This window comes from Rhinichthys klamathensis, unplaced genomic scaffold (genome assembly GCF_029890125.1).
Source record: "Rhinichthys klamathensis goyatoka isolate OS25496 unplaced genomic scaffold, OSU_Roscu_1.1 h1tg000369l_1, whole genome shotgun sequence".
NCBI lineage: Eukaryota > Metazoa > Chordata > Actinopteri > Cypriniformes > Leuciscidae > Rhinichthys > Rhinichthys klamathensis.
The window spans coordinates 3,055,952-3,076,194 of NW_026606877.1; the positions used below are offsets into that span (position 1 = coordinate 3,055,952).

The 20,243-nt window shown below is 36.9% G+C and overlaps 1 protein-coding gene across 1 annotated transcript in view; it reads right to left on the reverse strand.

Moving 5' to 3' along the window:
* Window positions 1-19,257, reverse strand: part of dmrt1 (doublesex and mab-3 related transcription factor 1) — a 35,535-nt gene extending 16,278 nt beyond the window's left edge. The window contains exons 1-3 of the mRNA XM_056233402.1: window positions 18,992-19,257; window positions 18,232-18,412; window positions 14,248-14,405 (exon numbers count right to left, since the gene is read on the reverse strand). Of these exons, the coding sequence (XP_056089377.1) occupies window positions 14,248-14,405; window positions 18,232-18,412; window positions 18,992-19,183 (531 nt within the window). The 5' untranslated portion in view covers window positions 19,184-19,257. The remainder of the gene's footprint in view (window positions 1-14,247; window positions 14,406-18,231; window positions 18,413-18,991) is intronic.
* Window positions 19,258-20,243: the final 986 nt, after the last annotated feature.

Genomic DNA, 20,243 nt, shown 5'->3' on the forward strand with positions numbered 1-20,243 from the left:
AAAGTTGCAGGTGCAGACATTCACATTGTATAATTGCTCATCAATGTTTTACATCATAATTTGTAAAACATGTCAAAGTAAGCTCGCATGGAGCGACACAGAGCAATGTTAAACAATAGGATAGCAACAGTTGCTACAATAGGATAGCAACAAAGATTTTGCGCGTCAGTTCACTTGGCAACAAAATGGCATCATACAAATTGCTTTTTTTATTCTAATCAGGCTAAACATAAAAACATTACACTACTGTTTGGTGTCAATAAGATTTAAAAAATAAATTAATATTTTTATTCCGCAAGGATGCAGTTTCTGAAATTTCTTATTGGGGTGTGTCTGTGTTTTATGATTATCACAAATTTATATAAACTTTGACAATTTAATCAAGCATTTAAAAAGTAATTAAATAAAAATATAACAAACAACAACAATTTTTTTTGTCAACTAAGAAAGTAAACAGTTAAAACATGGATGAAAACATATCATCTTGGTTGTATGATATTCCTTAGAAATAATAATATTATCATTATTAAGTACTTTTTAGCATACAGTAGTGATATATTTCTGTAATAATTTCTTGGTTAAACCAAACTTTTATTTTGAAGGTTTGTTGTGAAGATCTTCCAGTTTTAGTTTCAGTTCCAGTTTGTATTTGAAGGTAGTTTTTCTCAAATTAAATGGTAAAAAGCTTGTGAAGTGACTCAAAGCAGCTCTGGAGATGAAGCCCATGTCGACAGCTCAGACCATATCAGACGCCGTACATTCACACAGAGACACACAGAAATCACTTATTAGAAACATGCACTTACTGGCTGTTGTCACATTTATTTCTACTGTGTGATAGGCTGTTAGATGAATTCATATCGAGTAAAAATGTCCAGAGCTTATTATCGTTATCAACGTAAATTTGATCGTGATCTGGATATGATACTGTTTATCGCAAAGCCCTAAAATTAATAATAATTGTTTCTTGAGTAGCAAATCAGCATATTAGAATGATTTCTGAAGGATCATGTGACACTGAAGACTAGGGTTGGGAATCGGATACTTGATATAAAAATAAAAACTTCGATTAGTCTTATCGATTCCTGTGTGCCAATTTAATGTGGTTTTAAACCATTCAAGCACAAGACAACGAGAAAGAGAACTCAGTTTGGTACTCACACGTTGTTTTCTATCCTGGGCACATCCAGAGCACACACACAAAAAGCCGCTTCTCATATAGTGCACGAATACCGAATTGAGTTCTCTTTCATGTCTTCATGTCTTCTTGCACTTCTTGCACGGGCAAATACACACAAAATTATGTAAAAATATCCTTGTAAACACAGTGGGTTTAAGTGAACATGAACAGTTGAGAAAGAAAGCGCATTTGTAACCGTATACTGGATCCGTGCATCCTGTATTAAAGTGACAGCAGCCTATTAAACATGTCAGTTAATCCTTTTTAATCAAAGGAAAAAAAAATCAATCACTGATCTTGACTGGATAACTTTTGCAACTAGGGGTGGGCGATATCTCGATATTTAAAATATATCGAGATATTTTTTAAACACGATATGGATTTTGACATATCGTATATACACTCACCGGCCACTTTATTAGGTACCCCATGCTAGTAACGGGTTGGACCCCCTTTTGCCTTCAGAACTGCCTCAATTCTTCGTGGCATAGATTCAACAAGGTGCTGGAAGCATTCCTCAGGGAGTTTGGTCCATATTGACATGATGGCATCACACAGTTGCCGCAGATTTGTCGGCTGCACATCCATGATGCGAATCTCCCGTTCCACCACATCCCAAAGATGCTCTATTGGGTTGAGATCTGGTGACTGTGGAGGCCATTTTAGTACAGTGAACTCATTGTCTTTTTCAAGAAACCAATTTGAAATGATTAGAGCTTTGTGACATGGTTCATTATCCTGCTGGAAGTAGCCATCAGAGGATGGGTACATGGTGGCCATGAAGGGATGGACATGGTCAGAAACAATGCTCAGGTAGGCCCTGGCATTTAAACGATGCCCAATTGGCACTAAGGGGCCTAAAGTGTGCCAGGAAAACATCCCCCACACCATTACACCACCACCACCAGCCTGCACAGTGGTAACAAGGCATGATGGTTCCATGTTCTCATTCTGTTTACGCCAAATTCTGACTCTAACATCTGAATGTCTCAACAGAAATCGAGACTCATCAGACCAGGCAACATTTTTCCAGTCTTCAACTGTTCAATTTTGGTGAGCTCTTGCAAATTGTAGCCTCTTTTTCCTATTTGTAGTGGAGATGAGTGGTACCCGGTGGAGTCTTCTGCTGTTGTAGCCCATCCGCCTCAAGGTTGTGCGTGTTGTGGCTTCACAAATGCTTTGCTGCATACCTCGGTTGTAACGAGTGGTTATTTCAGTCACTGTTGCCCTTCTATCAGCTCGAACCAGTCTGGCCATTCTCCTCTGACCTCTGGCATCAACAAGGCATTTCCGCCCACAGAACTGCCGCTCACTGGATGTTTTTTCTTTTTCGGACCATTCTCTGTAAACCCTAGAGATGGTTGTGCGTGAAAATCCCAGTAGATTAGCAGTTTCTGAAATACTCAGACCAGCCCTTCTGGCACCAACAATCATGCCACGTTCAAAGTCACTCAAATCACCTTTCTTCCCCATACTGATGCTCGGTTTGAACTGCAGGAGATTGTCTTGACCATGTCTACATGCCTAAATGCACTGAGTTGCCGCCATGTGATTGGCTGCTTAGAAATTAAGTGTTAACGAGCAGTTGGACAGGTGTACCTAATAAAGTGGCCGGTGAGTGTATATATATATATATATATTGTTTATATTTAATTCTGATTTCGCCACTTTGCCTTCTCTGCGCTGTGCTCGCCCCCGCCTCCTTGCTTTTGTTTCCCCTCCCCTCGCGTGTTGTCTCATTCAACATGGCGGCGCCCGCAACTAGCCCGGAGGCTATAGAACCATAGACCGTAAAAGAAATGGACACAGCGACCCCATTGATTTCAACGGAGAAAATTGAAGCCCGTTAAAAGCTGACTGCCAGGCGTACTGCGCAGGCTCAAACTGAGCCTGTCACGTGAGCAACCTGTATGTCTTCTAGTAGCTGTGCCGAGTGAAATCTGAATAATTCCCTTCCGAATCTCACAGAGACAGAGAGAGTGAGTATTAGCTGTCCATGAGCTTGCAGCAGGATCAACTTTATGACTCTCTATGGGCTTCTCCCTTGACTTTATGCCTCCACGTCCCCCCGATTGCCAGCGAGCTTCTCCTCCTGTCTATACGGTAATTTCTCTACTGTGCGACGGAGAGTCGATTCGTTATGACGCAATCGTTAGCCTATTTTTACAAAAACTGCTTCTACGGGGCCATAACGTAAGATACAAGGTAATGGAGCCTTTTATACATTGTCGTGTTTCTTTAGAAATAAATAAGGGATAAATGGAGTCTTTGGACGCCTCAGATGTAAAGTTATTCGCTGTCAAAGTGACGGCAAAATGAATGGGAGTCAATGGAATGCTAACAGCAGGTGAAGTTCTGCTACAATGGCGGCTCCCGCGAGGCTTCAACTTCCGGCTGATGGATTACCCCCTTGTACAGAACTCGTCTAAAAAAATCGTCTTAAATGCTGTCTTACATGCACTTCTTGAGGCACACATGCACTCTAGCAAACACACGCAAGGTCTCTCGCTCTCTGTCCCTCTCTGCCGTGCGCGTGCTACACGGTGCTCTCTCCCTCTCTGCCGTGCGCACGCTATGCGGTTTGAACATACATATTCACACAGCCTTTCGAAAACCGGGACATTCTGTGTCCCGGGAGAGTGGATCAATTTCCCGGGACAGGTTATTAAAAAGAATGAAAATCCCGGTAAAACGGTGGCAACCCTGGCTATTGCCGTCGTTGAATTATTATTTTTGTATACAGGGATTTTTTTTTTTTTTTTTAAATGTCGCAGAAGCACTTTGGACTACATGAACTGCCTACCTCTTTGCACTCCAATAAAAAAAAGGCTGTGGTATTTGGCATATTTGTTTTTGCAGTAATTTTTGTTGGGTTATTTTTCCTGTAAAGATATCGAGATATATATCGTATATCGAGATATAGCTAAATATATCGAGATATATTTTTTGCTCCATATCGCCCAGCCCTATTTGCAACTTTAAAAAAAGATTAATCTATATTTTATTGACAAAAAGAAAACTATGCTGTGTGATTTTACATTTGATTTAAATCTCTGAACTTTGTTCAGTTGTATTTGTGCTATTGCCAACTTGCTTATTAGTTCTTATTGTGTTACTTGACTGTATACTTGTCTTTAATAATGTTTGAAATTATATTAGTCTAGTTGTTCATTAGGCTGCTGATTTTTGTTCATGGTATTCAGCTACAACAGAATGTTTTGCAAAAAGACAGAATAAATAATGTTTGATATCAAAATGTTTGACTTTTTTTTTGCCATTTTGGAATCGAAACTGGGAATCGATAAGAATCTGAATCACTAAAATTCAAACGATACCAAACCCTACTGAAGACTGGAGTAATGGCTGCTGAAAATTCAGCTTTGCCATCACAGGAATAAATCATTTTTTCAAATATATTAAAATATTGTACTAATAATTTGTAATAATATTTCACAATATTACTGTTTTTACAGTATTTTTGAATAAATATATGCAACCTTGGTGAGCATAAGAGAGCACTGACCCCAAACTTTTGAACAGTAGTGTATTTGCATGTTGGCCCAGTTAATGTGCATGCACACTGTAAAGCAAATAGACTAGGCAGTGCCTTGACTAATAAGGCAACCTATCGTTCTTAATTTAAAGGCTGGTCCTTTACTGCAGACACCATATTGGGCGTTGTAATTTCTCGCATTCTTTTATACATATATGGTCCATCTGTATCTGTTTGAACAACAATATAGATGAAACGATATAGAAACCAGGTACAGTATATGGTACACCAACAGTGATGGTCCTAAACCGGGTCTTGAGTTCTACTGCACACTGCATGACATTAATCTCAGAGCACTGAAAACACTTAATAAAACAGTCTGTACACTCTGTGGATGTGACAAAATGAACCTCTAGTCCTAGAGGGAGAAAACAAATGGCCAGTATAAGTTATGGTTGACCTTCTGCCTAGATTGCTTTATTTCTCCCTCTCTCTTTTTTCAAAATAAACTGCAACAAACAAGTTTTCTTCCATCTTTTGAGAACTTTAAAATAAGCTGTCTACTTGGCAGCACAGAGGCTTTAGGGTGTTTTCAATTCCACTTTTATGGAATTTGATTTCTGTCAGCCAGTAATATGTCACCATTTACTGTTCACCCCATCAACTCTTGACAGGTTTATAAACTGTTATTTAAACAATGTCAGCCTCTTATATTGCCTATGACAAATATAATACAAATTGAACTGTATTTTTTCAAGAGTACCCCACCAATACATACATGAAATAAAACGAGGTGGAAAAAAAGCATGTGCCACAACAAGCAAGAGACAAACACTGTGTGTTTGTGCCAAAATATTTGCAATGCTACTCAGCTATTTCCTTGCTTTTCTATGCCACTCTCAACCCACCATAACACTTACATCCAAATAAGTGCAAGTGGAGTAAAATCCATGCATCATTCAACGTCCTTCGCTGTGATTCTGATCTCTATCTCAGGTATGAACATATCTAGACAAAAATCTGGTAACATTGCATAGTGCCTGCTTAGGACAGCTTCAGCAGTTTGAAAGTGCATTGTGATTCCCCAATTCATGTAATACAAGAAGAAGTGCTCACAGAAATGATGAACAGGCCTGCTAGCGTTGTTCGATTCAGAGCAGCATCATTAATGAGGGCTGGCTGGAGTCCTTTACCTCCCTGAGTGAGCTCTTATCTGGCACCATCAGCTGTCTGGATCCTCTACGCAACCCTCATATTTTCATTCTCCACCTGCAGTGCAGCGGAGCCCCACTCACTGGAGGTGGGAGAGGGCGGGAGATGGACACACTAAGATAAAAGTCAGATGAGGAGGAATAGCTCCTTGCCCTTATTACTTCCTTATCAAATTGACCCTAATAAAGAGAAGAAGCTATGAAGGAAAGTTTCATGGTAAGTTATGATTTTGTAAATGTAAGAGAGAATACAAGAATGTCCAAACAACTCCATACCAACAACTGTGAAGTTTCAGAATTACAAAACACGAACACAGATCTCACACTTCGGTTTCATACTTTGATTTTCCACAATATTTTTCAAGTTAAAAAACTCATTCCATTTGACATGACAACCTAAACTAACCTTCATGTCTAAAGGTCTAATAACCTGATATTTTTATCTTAATGACCTTGACACACAGTCTTATGAGTCTAATGGCGCTTTTCCACTGCATGCTACGGTACGGCTTGGCTCGGTACGGCTCACTTGTAGCGCTTTTCCACTGCATGGTACGGTACGGTACAGCTCGCTTCGGCTCGCTTTAAATGGTACCACCTCTGTTGAGGTTCCAAGTGTACCGTACCAATACTAAAATGTGACGTGAACACTGCAGATCACTGATTGGTCAGACAGAATCGTCACTACCAGCGTCATTGTATTTGCGAGACATCAAACCCCCTAGATTTAAATAGCCACTTTAGCCAGTAACAGCCACCGCTGTAGCACCTGTCTTAAAACTACTTGCTTGACTTGCTTGAAGAAAAAAGAAAGAAATAAAACTTCCAAAAAAGAAATGGCTGAATCGTGGTCAGTGGACGAAGTGCAGACGTTCCTCTCGTTGGTTGCCGAGGAGCGGATAAACTATAACGATCAGACTACAATCACACCTACTTTGAAGCGGTACTAACTGCAGTGGAAAACCAAACCGAGATAAAGCGAACCGAGTCGTGCCGTGCTGAGCCGAGTCGTACCACGCAGTGGAAAAGCGAAGCGAGCCGAACCGTGCTGAGCCGTACCAGCAGTGGAAAAGTGCCATAAAGGAGTCCTATCTGTGATTTCATGTTTTAAAGTTTTATAATATTCCCTCAAAATTGTTTGTATTAAATTGACTTTGATTTGACAGACGAATGTTGTTGAAATATATATTTTTAAACTGATTCTTTATTTTATTTTTTTATGAAATATTAAAATATTACACCAAACTACTAACTAAAAACAGGTCAAACTACTTAAACTACACAGAATTTGAGCCGTTAAATGGGAATCTTCTGTTACACTCTCTGGACAGTGACAATAATTTAGAAATGGAAAACATTTAGATATTAGAAAAAAAGCAGTGTTCAAGACACTATCTGTATGAACTACAGTAGTTCCCAAAAGTGATGTCCGGCCTAGGAAAGTTGACATCTTCACCCTTTATTGAAATATTATTCAAAATGTGTTAAAGATTTTGTTGTGTAGTTGTGCTTGGAGTCAATTGTTTTATTTGTGATAATGCAAAAAAACTAATTTTAATAAATTATTAGCCAGGCTGTCATTCAAAGAAATGATAAACGTATGCAAAAACAAGAGAGAACCAATGAAATATTAATAACTGATTATATTCTAGTCAGTGTATTCTTTTTCCTGCGAGCTTTTTGTGTATATAATTTTGACAAATTATTTTGTCAGATATATACCTTAACCAAGTTTAGTGTTTTGTTGTTCTCTCATATTTTAACTATTAAAAAAAAATATATATATTTTTTTTTTTAAATATATATATATATATATATATATATATATATATATATATATATATATATATATATATATATATATATATATATATATATATTTTTTTTAAATATATATATACAGTATATAAAATATTTCTCTCATATTTTGATGGTTTAATTGAACTTGTAGGGTCATTAAAAACAAATATACCCTCCGGACATCACTTTTTATTGTGTCACAATATATCGCAATAGAAAAATGCATCAATATGAATTGTGGATAGTGACTATGTATTGTGCATAGTTCACCCAAAATTAACATTTCTGTGTAAGAAATTATTTTAGAGTAAAAGTTTACAGAGTTTTAGTGTCAGTACTACATTAAACTACTATATATAAAGTTGAATATAATGTAAAATAATGCAATGGGGGAATATGTGTGGGTCCTGATAATGCCAAAAGTCTTTTGTTACCAGTAAGAAGTGGCCTACATTATTTTAAACATATGTAGTTAGTGACAGAGTGCAAGTATGTTCGTCTAAAATAGTTCTGTATTTTCAGCTTCAGAATCATGAACATTTTTATTCTGGTGTCACCATTGTCCTGTGCATTGCGTTACCAGCACCAAATCCAAGCCTCATTTCCACCCCAATGTAAGACCAAATTTAGCAATTTGATCAACAGTAAATTTTTTGTCAGTCTTTTCCCATATGTCTTGAAGTATCACAATAATATCGTATTGTGAGTATCGTGATATGTATCGAATCGTGAGATTCGTGACATGAGGGTAGGGTATTGTTACACCCCTAGCCACTACTGTACAATTTTAATGCATTTTTTAACATACTGTATATAAATAAAAAACTACTCTTGCGGAGTTGTGCGGAAAAACAAACAAAAATAACGACTTTATTCGACTATTCCTTTTCTTCCTTGTGGGCCTGAGACGAGAGTTCAAGAGATTTCCACGACGCATGCGCGAGAACTGAGAAGAGGACGTTCTTCTTCTACTACTTCTTGTTCAGTTCTCGCGCATGCGTCGTGGAAATCTCTTGACCTCTCGCCGTCAAGTTTCACTCCCTTAGGAAGCCTATGTAGCAGTGATCCACCTCTCAAATTTAATCAAAAATATCTTCATTTGTGTTCCGAAGATGAACGAAGGTCTTACGGGGTTGGAACAACATGAGGGTGAGTAATTAATGACTTAATTTTCATTTTTGGGTGAACTAACCCTTTAAGACTTTCGTTCATCTTCAGAACACAAATGAACACAAATTTGAATCTTTGGAACACAATTTTTTTTATGAAATCTGAGAGATTTCTGTCCCTCCTTTGACAGTCCACACAACTACCACTTTGATGTAAAGAGATCGTAAAACTAATCCATATGAATTAAGTGGTTTAGTCCAAATTTTCTGAAAAGACTTGATCGCTTTATATGATAAACTGATTTAATTTAGTCTTTTATTCACATATAAATATTGATCACCAAACATAAACAGAATCTCAACAGAACTTGCTTAATGCGCGAGAACAAACCTCATTGGTTCTTGCAGAAGCTCAAACGTGCTGCGTAACACACGAACCTCATTGGTTCTTGCACGTCAAGCAAACATGCTTGAGCTTCCGTTTACCAACTGATGTGCGAGTTGATGAACGTTTATGTGAATAAAAGCCTAAATTAAATCTGTTCAATTCATATGGATTTGTTTTACAATCTCTTTATGAAATTTTGAAACGAAAAAGTGGTAGTTGCGTAGACTGTCAATGGAGAGACAGATATCGCTCAGATTTCATTCAAATATCTTCATTTATGTTTAGAAGATGAACGAAAGTGTTAGGGTTTTGGAATGACATGAGGGTGAGTAAACAATGACAGAATTTTCATTTGTGGGTGAACTAACCCTTTAAATAAATTAATGTTTTATTAAAAGCTAAAACCAAACCGATAGCTAATGAAAACTAAAACAATAAAACAAAAACGAAGACTAAACTAATAGTCTTGCGCTGCGTCCGAAAACGAATGCTTCCCTACTCTATGCGAAAAAGAGTACGCCAAAAGAGTAGTCTGAATACATAGTATTTGAAAAACAGCAGTCAAAAGCCCCTGGGTGCAGTGGCGGAGCCAGGGGGTGGCCAGGGGTGGCCATGGCCACCCTTGGCTTAAGCTTGGCCACCCCTTTGGCCACCCCTCTCACAACTTCTGTTTCTATCTCGCTCTATTTTTTCTTTTTCTTTTTTTCTTTCTTACAAGAATTGCGTTTTTAAAACACAGAACCGTCTCTTTAAGACCACAAAAAACGTGAGACTTTTCAGACGCGCACCCCAACTTCACCTCAGCGCCAGGCGCAAGTCAAACGAGTGCGGAAATGTACAGGTGCCGAATAAGCTTCAGCAGTGATCGGAGCATAGTAAATACAGATTCGAACATTCGATGTTCCTCAACTGGTGGGTTGCATAACCGTTTTGAGTGAGTCGCATATGTGCAGTCAAAGAAACAACAACGTAATTCTCTTTTTTTTCTGATGCTACTTTTATTTTGAACGATCTGTGTGAAAGCGTGTGACACTTCTGTCAGATGCGGAGAAAAACGCGTTGTCCTGAATCAGTAGGACTGCGGCAAGATGAGATGTTGTAAGGTCAACAAATGTCAGTAAAACTAACTTTCCGGTCCTGTCAGCCGTTGTACTGTACTTGCACATCACGCGCAAATGTGGCGTGCTGTAGTTTTCTGTCGTCAATTAACTCATGAAATAATCAAAAAGGCGATAAAATCTGTGTCAAAACTGCATGCATGCATGTATTTGTTATATATGCATCACATATGTCTCGACTAAAATATTCTGCCATGTGAGATCACAATTAAAGGCACAAACTGATAGGCTATGTAATTTTTTAAATAAATGTGAGCACTGTGCATTTGTACTAGAAGATATAGGCGGTAATTTTACATTAATTTGTAAAGGACAAACAAAAATGGATAATTTTTAAATTCATAAAATAACAAATTTTACATTCTGGCATTTATGTGCTGTTGACTTCCGCCTTGTTCACATTCTTGCACATAGGGATTCAAAAGAGATGTTTACCCCCCTTTTTAATTTAGGTATATTATTTATTTTGACAACTAATAGCCTATAGAAAGTTGAAGTTCATTGATTATATAAAATTCAATGAAGGTTAAATAATCTTTGAACTACAGTAGGCTATCTGCATGTCTCATCCATGAAGGTGCAACAATGTTAGGGGTTTTGAGAACCAGAACCAAGCTAACTGAGCAAGTTGAACTTTAGCTATAGTGCGTGTCCCCTTTATTAATATGCCTGGAGGTGGTAAGTAATAATAATAATAAAAAAGATCAAATTCACTCAGTATTCCATGATTCCTAATTCACTACTATCTCAATTACAATTCAGTACAAATTAACTGTATTCAGTTGTGTAGGAAGGCACTAAAACAGTCCAATACATTATTTAAACAAATTTTTATGTTAAAATAATTAAGATTTATGTGCCACCCCAGACTGTTTGCTGGCCCTTGCCTGGCCACCCCTATGAAAAAATCCTGGCTCCGCCACTGCCTGGGTGACGTACACGTACTACTTTCGCAGAGATTCTGAAGTGCGCATTCGATTTATTATCCCACGAGGCCACGAGAGGGGATTTATGAATGGAAGACTAGCGACGCAACTGATGCTGGTAGGTAACGTGACAGTAACAACATGGCGGATGTAGTACATCCGAATTTCATTCATACTATATAGAACGTCGCAAAGTAAACTCAAATTTAGTACTACTCAGACAGTTTGCGATTTCGGACGCAGCGATAGTTTACTATAAAAACATTATATTTCCTTCACGCATCTTCCAAATAGTTAAATCAGGCAATGTGAGATCAGAATTAAAGTCACATTCCCCCTCTACAGAGCAGTGCTTAAACAGCAAAGCTGTATCTTCATATGAGCAATGTCATTAACCTTTGCAATTCAAACCCTGGGACACACTAAGGAGATGGAGGCGGTGACCCTTGAGCAATATGTCGCCATCAGGGACCCAACTGCACAAATATGCTGAAATATGGCCCCATCACTGACGTGTGTATATAACACTCCCTGGAGAAATATAGATTGAATTTACTTCACACTTGAGTAGATCAGATTTGATACAACAGGGATACTTTGCAATATAAATCGAGACCATATACACAGGCTGATCTCCATATGAAAGCCATTTTATTTCATAGTATGAAGACACTTTCTTATGGCAGTGAGTCTTGGCTGATTAATAAGGGCTTGTAAAACTGTTGCAATACAATGATGATATATCAAAGTTGAACGGGCCATGACTTTGAGGATGCCCTCAATTTCATGCTGTCCAATTGGATATCTTCAAACAGACATCTTCAAACTTGTGCAGTATAGTCTGACACAGACAATGTCCACACTGGAGAGCTGCTGCCAGGACAGATTAATGTGCTTGGCCTCAGAACTGCATGGTTTGCATCTGGCTAATGGTTTGCATTACAGTACATCTGAATATAATTTGGTATTAAATCTTTAACCATACAGTTAATATGTTAATGTCTCTATCATTACAAATGGAAACGCCTAGCCCCTGCTAGTCTGCACTATTTCCTGGTCACTAATCAAATAAGCTCATTTGTGATCCCGACCATGTAAATCTTTTGTACAAAAGATCAGATTTCATTGAAGAACAAGATTATTTTTGAAGCAAAAAAAGAACATACCAAATACTAAGAAATTCTGAAATTCATATTGACCTTGCAATCAAGCTCAAAATAGTTGTGATAATTATAAATATCATGTGTAATGATTTTTTTTAACATTATAAAATCATTAAACAATTTGAAAGCATTTTCTCCAGTGTTGTCTGACTTTTTGACCCCACTTTGTAAGTACTAGCCTATACAGTTTACAGTCAGTGATATTTTTTATGTTTTTGAAAGAAGTCTCTTATGCTCACCAAGGCTGCATCTATTTGCTCAAATATATAACATATAGAGTAAAAACTGAAATATTATTACAATTTAAAATAAGTTTTTTTTTTTTTATGTATTATCTTACTGACCCCAAACAAAATGTTTCATGATTTGTTATCACAACTTTTTATCTTTTGTCAAATCAACTTAGATAATTAATGTGGTTCAGAGAACATAATATTTTGAGTGTCTATGTATTAAACCAATCTCCTTCCTTGTACTAACTCTTAATTTCAATGAAAGTAAAATAAGGCAACCAGGTAACTTACCTTTTTACGTTAAACCAACAATAACTTTTTACAGTGTAGTTACACCAGCAATATGTTATCCTACATTAAAAAAAAATTGTAATGCAACTACTATAAACAGAAGTCATACTTTTAAAAAGATATTTTACTGGTAGAATAGTGAGAGCGTCAGTATCTGAGCAGCATGATTAGAAAACTGGAAATATGTGATTTTGCAGATTAGGATTTTTTTTAAATACAATATTAAACTAACAAAAACACATTTAGCTGATATTATAAAACAAAAACAGTGACACTAATTGAAAGCAGTTCTTATTTAGACTGTTTGATATATCAGTTGTCTTGTGATAGTTGTACAGTGAGGATAAGGGTTAAAAACCTCCAATGACAGAATTAGTTGCGGTTCCGGCTAGGGGGAGCGGGGAAATGTAAACAGCCTGTAAGAGGTGTAGAGTGGCATGAAAGCTCCACACCTTCCTGCTGTGTTTGGCCAGTGGTTTGGAACGATGGCACAAGGATTATCACTGTGCACCGAGGACAGCAGCTCACTACGGCCTGCCAACTTCAACAAGGCAGCCGGGTCCAATGACAGCAGCCCCTATCAACACGGCTGCAACACACTTAATCACCTTATTACCGTGGCCTGGGCTACATGGGACGCAGACTGGGTGAGTGTGGAGGTGTGTGCAACATGCAGGCGTTCACACGGATGTTTGCTAGTGTGCTCGTGTGAGGTACTGTATGTCTAAAGGGTTGGTTTGAAGATACTATATAGTAGGGGGGGGGTTGAGTTTGGGGTCAGTAGATTAATTCAAAATAAATTTGAGTCGTTTTTGACAAACTTAAAATCTGTCATGAACACTTCCAGTTACTTTTACAGTGATGCAACCCTACGGTAAAAAACTGACACTTTATGGTAAAGAAATACCATAGCTAGTGTGTAAAAAAAACCTACTTAAATTAAATACTATAAAATATTATGAAGCAAACGTTTTACCTAATGTGAAGCCAGAATAATCAAAATAAATGTAATATTTAGCAGGAGAAGGTCAATGTAAATAATTAATTAAAATAATGCAACAACTTACTGTTTACAAATTTACAGTAAAGGTTCCTGAAATGACGTGCAAATGGGACTCGGTAGCTTATATATATTAAATAAGTCCATACTTTTATATACATACATAATTTATATGTATTAAGCTACTGATACTACTACTAATAATATTAATAATATGTACTATTATTATATAATAGTAGCATATATTAGTGTAGAATTAATAATGTATAACAGTAATTTAAAACCTGAAAGAGCAGTTCAGTTGCACTTGACATGTGAGGAGCACATTTATTCACCTGGTATTGCTGGTAGTTGTACAGGTTGCTATAGTAGGACGTGTACGGTGTGGGCTGGTAGAGGTTGTAATAGGAGGCATCCACCATCAGCTCAGAAGGGCCCTCATTGTGCCCTCTGCTGGTCACTGCAGAGCTCAGAGCCAGCATGGAACGGCTCTCTGAAACATCAGACAATAGGTCAAAATTCTCGGACAAATCCATCAGATTCAAATTTTACACATAATACAAAATTGGAAATTATACAGTTTCTATTTTTTTTTTAAACAACCAACTGAAACGTATTCCTTCCAAGCTATTCTCACATTTAAAAAAAAAAAACATGCTTGCAAAAAGTTTGTAAGGCATAAAACCATGCAAATGATCAACAAATGAAAAATGTTGTAATTATTAGGAGTGTAACAATATATCGTGTCACAATATATCGCAATACAAAAATGCAACAATATGTATCGTGGATAGTGACAATATGTATTGTGCATAGTTCACCCAAAATTAAAATTACTATGTGAGAAAAAATTCACGTTTACAGAGTTTCAGTGTCAGTACTACATTAAACTATATATTTGTGGGTCCTGATAAAAAGTGGTCTACATTATTTAAAATATTAGTTAGTGCAAGCATATTAGTCTAAAATAATTCTGTAGTTTTAGCTTAGCTTAGACTATTTTTATTCTGGTGTCACCATTGTCCTGTGCATTGGGTTACCAGCACCAAGTCCAAGTCTATTCATTTCCACCCCAATGTAAGACCAAATTTTGCATTTTAATCAACAGTACAATTTTTGTTAACCTTTTATCATATGACTAGGAGTATCACAATAATATCGTATCGTGAGTTCAGTTTCGTGATATATATCGAATCGTGACAATCGTAAAATGTAGTGCCCAAGAGATATTCTCACATTTCACACAAAAGTCTGCAAGGCATAAGAAAGAAAGAGAAAGTGAAAGTGACATGTGAAGAAGGCCAAGTAGTAACCCACACTCAGACTTTAACCCATCCAAGTTAGTACACACACATTTTTTTAACGCCATGCCAGCTTCTGTGGCTATTTTCATGGCGAGAAAATTGTATGCTAAAACTATATGTTTACAATTTATTTTTGCTAAAAACTCCAAAAAAATATTTGGTTTAACTTATGTCTTCAAAAGAGTTAACTGAATAAAAAAAAAGGTTTCTCAGAGGGGTAAAACCAGCAGAATCTAATAAAACATGCTTCAATGACAAAGAGTTATGACAAAATTAGTGTGTCATCCTGGAATGGCCTATTCTGCGATGGGTATCACACATAAGGCGTAGTGTGTAGTGAAAAACATATGCATATGATCAACAAACACTAAATTTAGAAATGATTTAAATATTCTTTAGTGACGGTAATGGCACGGATTCACAGTAATATAAAATGCCAGTTCATGAGAAGTAATCTTGTCTGCATGTGTGTTATGTCATGCGTCACTTTATCTCTGACGACAAATTCTGAAAACCGCCAGTAACTCCTGCTTCATCTTTCAGCAACTCAAGCGGCAGCTGGCTAAATCACAGACCATAGACAACCTTGACCTGTCTGGTATCCAACTCCTTGCTTAGTCCTATCGGAGAACCAGGAACAGGATGTTTCTCTCATTCATCGAACACAACAGACACAGACATGGTCTGGCACGGCACAATCGCCATCTATGCTGATAGCTTCCCGCCCCCCTTATGAGAATGGATGTGCACCTCACTGACTGTACCGTGTTCTGAGGAAGTTGGCAGAATTGAGAATTATGGGATGGTTACAAGATGTTCATGGTCATGGTTCCTTTAGTTTTTCCTCTGCCACTCACACAGTGGATAGTTCAGGGGGTCAAGATGTACTAATCTTTTTGTTTTCCCATGGTAAAGTGACAAAGGGCTGATTCACAGAAACCTCCTACAGAGAGTTGAGCTTAGGTCTTATTTTAATAAGAGGGTGTAAATTGATGGACAAATGATGAGAATGAAAAAAATTCATAAGTTCGTAGTAATGAAACTTCTGATGCTACGCTTCTTAGGCATTCATGATAATATAATTTGATAACATGCCTTTCAAAACACAAATGTTAAATGGTTTTGTTGCATTAAGAGCTTTTACTAAATACAAAGCTCCAAGAAGTGGACATACAAGCTAAGTGAATAGAACTTTAAAATTGACATGAACCTTAAAGGAAGTTCACTTAAAAATTTAAATTCTGTCATTATTTAGTCACCACATCAAGTTGTTTCAAACCTGTATGAATTTATTTCTGCTGCTGAACACAAAAGATGATATTTTGAAGAATGTCGGTAACCAGAAAGTTGATGGACCCCATTGACTTCCATAGTAGGAAAATAAATACTATGGAAGTCAATAGGGTCCATCAACTGTTTGGTTACCGACATTCTTCAAAATATTTTTTGTTTTTGTTAACATGATATTGCATGGAAAAATATTTTCTGAGACAAAAAGGATTTTTTTTCTTTATATTTTACTGAACTAGATTTTTGTCTGGCTTTAAGAATCCTGAAATTATATATATATATATAGGGAATAATTGACGACGGACCTTTGAATTATTAGAAAATAATAAACACCCGGCGTAATGTCTGTGGCCAAGCCACGAAGCCTCGGGTGTGTTATTTTCTAATAATTAAACGGCCCGTCGTCAATTATTCCACTTATACTACGGTTTCCAAAACTTCAAGACATTGTTCAGATGTTGTGCTTCAAGATATTTGTTAGGTTTTAGTCCTTAAAACTCTCGTGTGTAGGACAAGCATTCAACAGCCCCATAGTATAAATATATAAATTACTCAAAAATGTAGTGATCATATGAGATTAGGGAAGACTGGGGTAGTTGTCCCATTTTTGCTGGAGTTAAAATTTCTGAAGGTAATTTTTTTTTAGTCAATTTAATTTACCTTTACCTAACTTTGGTACTATTTGACTACAAAAATTCTACAGAACATTTATGCCATTATTTACCCGAGAGAGAAAAAAGATGATATCGTTTAACATGTTGAAACTGTAATGAAACCGAAAGTACATAAAATGTAATATTAAAAAATAACAAAAACATTGTTTAAATGTATAATAAATTAGCAATAACAGGAATGCAGTTCCATAAAATTACAACAAATACAGTAAGTTGTGGCCAAAAGTAAAAAAAAAAAAAAAAAAAAAAAAGTTCAATAAAATATAAATAAAAAAAACATCCTTTTTGTCTCAAAAAAATTTCTCTCATTAAATATCATGTTAACCACCAATTTTAAGGTTCTATTCACTTAGCTTGTATGTCCACTACTTGGTGCTTTGTTTTCAGTGAAACCATTAAACATTTTATGCTTTGAAAGGCATTTTATCAAATTATATTATGATGAGAGCCTTATAAAGGTTTTTTTTTTAATCATAGCATCAGAAGTTTCATTACTACGACCTTTTTCATTTTTCTACCTTCTGCAAAATGTTAAAAGTTTTAACAAAATAAAATATTAAAATAAAAATGGCATGTTATTTGTATTTAGTAGCTACTCCCCTCAGTAAGCAATTTCACATAAAATTACCCAGTTCAGAAGTTTACATGCGCTGCAACTTCCCTCGTTTTGTTCAAATTAATAACATTTTGCAGATTCTGCAAGGTGTTTGCAAACTTTTTACCACAACTGTAGCATGACAACTTGCCCCAACCAGACATTTTTTAAAGACGCCCTTACAGTTAAAATCTGCCTTGAATATATTTGACTCTTGTATCCCAGTGTGATTTTATTTTGTTCACGTGATGCCCAAAAACAGCGATTACAAAGGTTATAATGTATATAATGACGTTTTAATTTTTGCTTAGATTCATTTACAAAATAATTTTTAAACTTGGTATTTAAACTCAGCATAGCCTACTGTTAATAACCACATCCATTTCTTAACTGGACTTGATAAATTGAGATAGGCTATCCTTTGTGGTATTGTTTTCGTTAATCAGGTTCTCTCACCTAGGTTGGTGGGAGATGCGGTGTCACTGCTGTTGGTGGGTGATGGCGGTCCTGAGCTGATAGTAAACACGTTCACATCACCCACGACCTCGTTCTTCACCATAGTGTCTGAACCGGACAGGTTAACCGGACTGCAGATGCCCATCTCTTCCTCTTGGGCCTGCTGCCTCCGTAAGGCCACCTAACACGACAAACATTGAACTCAAGGCCCAGCCGGGACAACACGTTCACTCTCTAATGCATTAAAAGTATCACGAGACATTTAAAATAGAATTTCGTAACAATTAAATGACTTAATACGTATTAAATGATAGTTATTCCACAGGCTGTTTTATTCGGAGAAAAAAAAAATATCGGCGCCAAACTGCAGCTAGCTGAAACAGTCGCAAAAACGGCACTGTTCAACAATGTAGCTAGCAACCGTTACTATACTTGTAAACAATTTATCATGATTATTGTAGCAAACAGTCTAATTATTTGTAAACTCGACTGTAAACTGGAAAACCCGACTAAAAACTATGCGATTCGGTTGATGCAGTAAGTTAACGATGAATAAAAAAACCGATAGGGGGAGGCAAGGCATGACATATGGAGAAGTTAAAAGTTTATAAACAACACATACACAAACACAAACAATGCATTTAGATCACAAGAGAGCGGAGGATACAACGAAACAGGAAAAAATAAAACCCAAATCAGACTCTGGTTGAACTTGCATGGTCCTAGTATCGAGAATGGCTCGTGTGTAACGTTAAGTTACCTGGGCTGCCATGACCCGCTGTCTTTCAGCAATTAGTCTGCATTTTTGACACTGACAGTCCCTCCAGTTGCAGAAGCGTTTGTGGCCCTTTAGCGGAGACACGAAGCCGTGGTTCCTGCAGCGTGAGCATTTGGGCATACGGGACGGTTTCCTGACAGCCAGCGGGCCGTTACTCTGCTCTTCCTCACTCATCCTGACAGGTGGTAATGACAGTCAGCCTCTTCTGCCGCGAATATGTCACGCCAGCGGATTATAAGACGTTTATATGGAGGGGGAGCAAGGGGGGGTTGGTTGGTCTGAGGTTTGATACAATAGGCGAATGTTTGGCGCGAGCAAACCTGTGCATTCCAGTGCGCGTGGGAGCTTATGTTCAGTTTCTTCCCACTGAGACCAAAGTGACTCCCAAGCGTCTCGTGAAATCATAGATCATAAGACACAAAACAAAATGCGAGGATTTCGTTATAAAGCGTGTTTAAATTTTGTTGTATATGGGTCTCAAAGAAATTGAAAGTTTCATGATTCATCAAATGTGATAATTTAAGGTCCAATAACCTTCTTGAAAGTTGGAACTGACCGGGGGGTTTCAAACAGGGTCCGGGGATATCAGGAAAGTTCAGATAAAATAAAAATAATTAAATGTTTACATTCAACAATAATAATAATATAAAAAAAGACACCTAAAAGTACTTTGAAGCTAAGGGTAGCAGCTGCAACGTAATAAAAACGAAATATTCTATAGGGTTTTTTTTACACTTTTTTTTTCCTTTAACTGGACTGTCCGAGCAAAAAGTTTGAAAACCCATGAGCTAGATGACATCACTGTCCAGACAGGGTATCAAATTAACTTCAATAGTACAATTTCTGTGATAATTGACAATTTAAATAAAATAATTGACTAGTTTTAATTGACTTTATATAAAATATAATAAAATATTATATAGCCTACGCTTGAAAAAAAATTGTCACAATACATACCTAATTCTGAATCATGGTCAGTTGAGAAAAAAAAATATTTTTAGCAGCATAATGGTGTAGTTACGGTATCAGCCAGCAGGGACTAACTAGGCAAAACCAGTCAGGAAATTGAGGATGATGATGATAATAATAACTCTCTTCGCAGTGTCCATAACTAAAAGGCACTCCTCTTTAATAGAATTGAAAAGCTGCTCATCATATTTTCATGCCTGCAAATCCCACCCCTGCAAATAACTGCAAGTCAAGCTAATTAGGGGGCAGTTTTAATTAGGCCTAC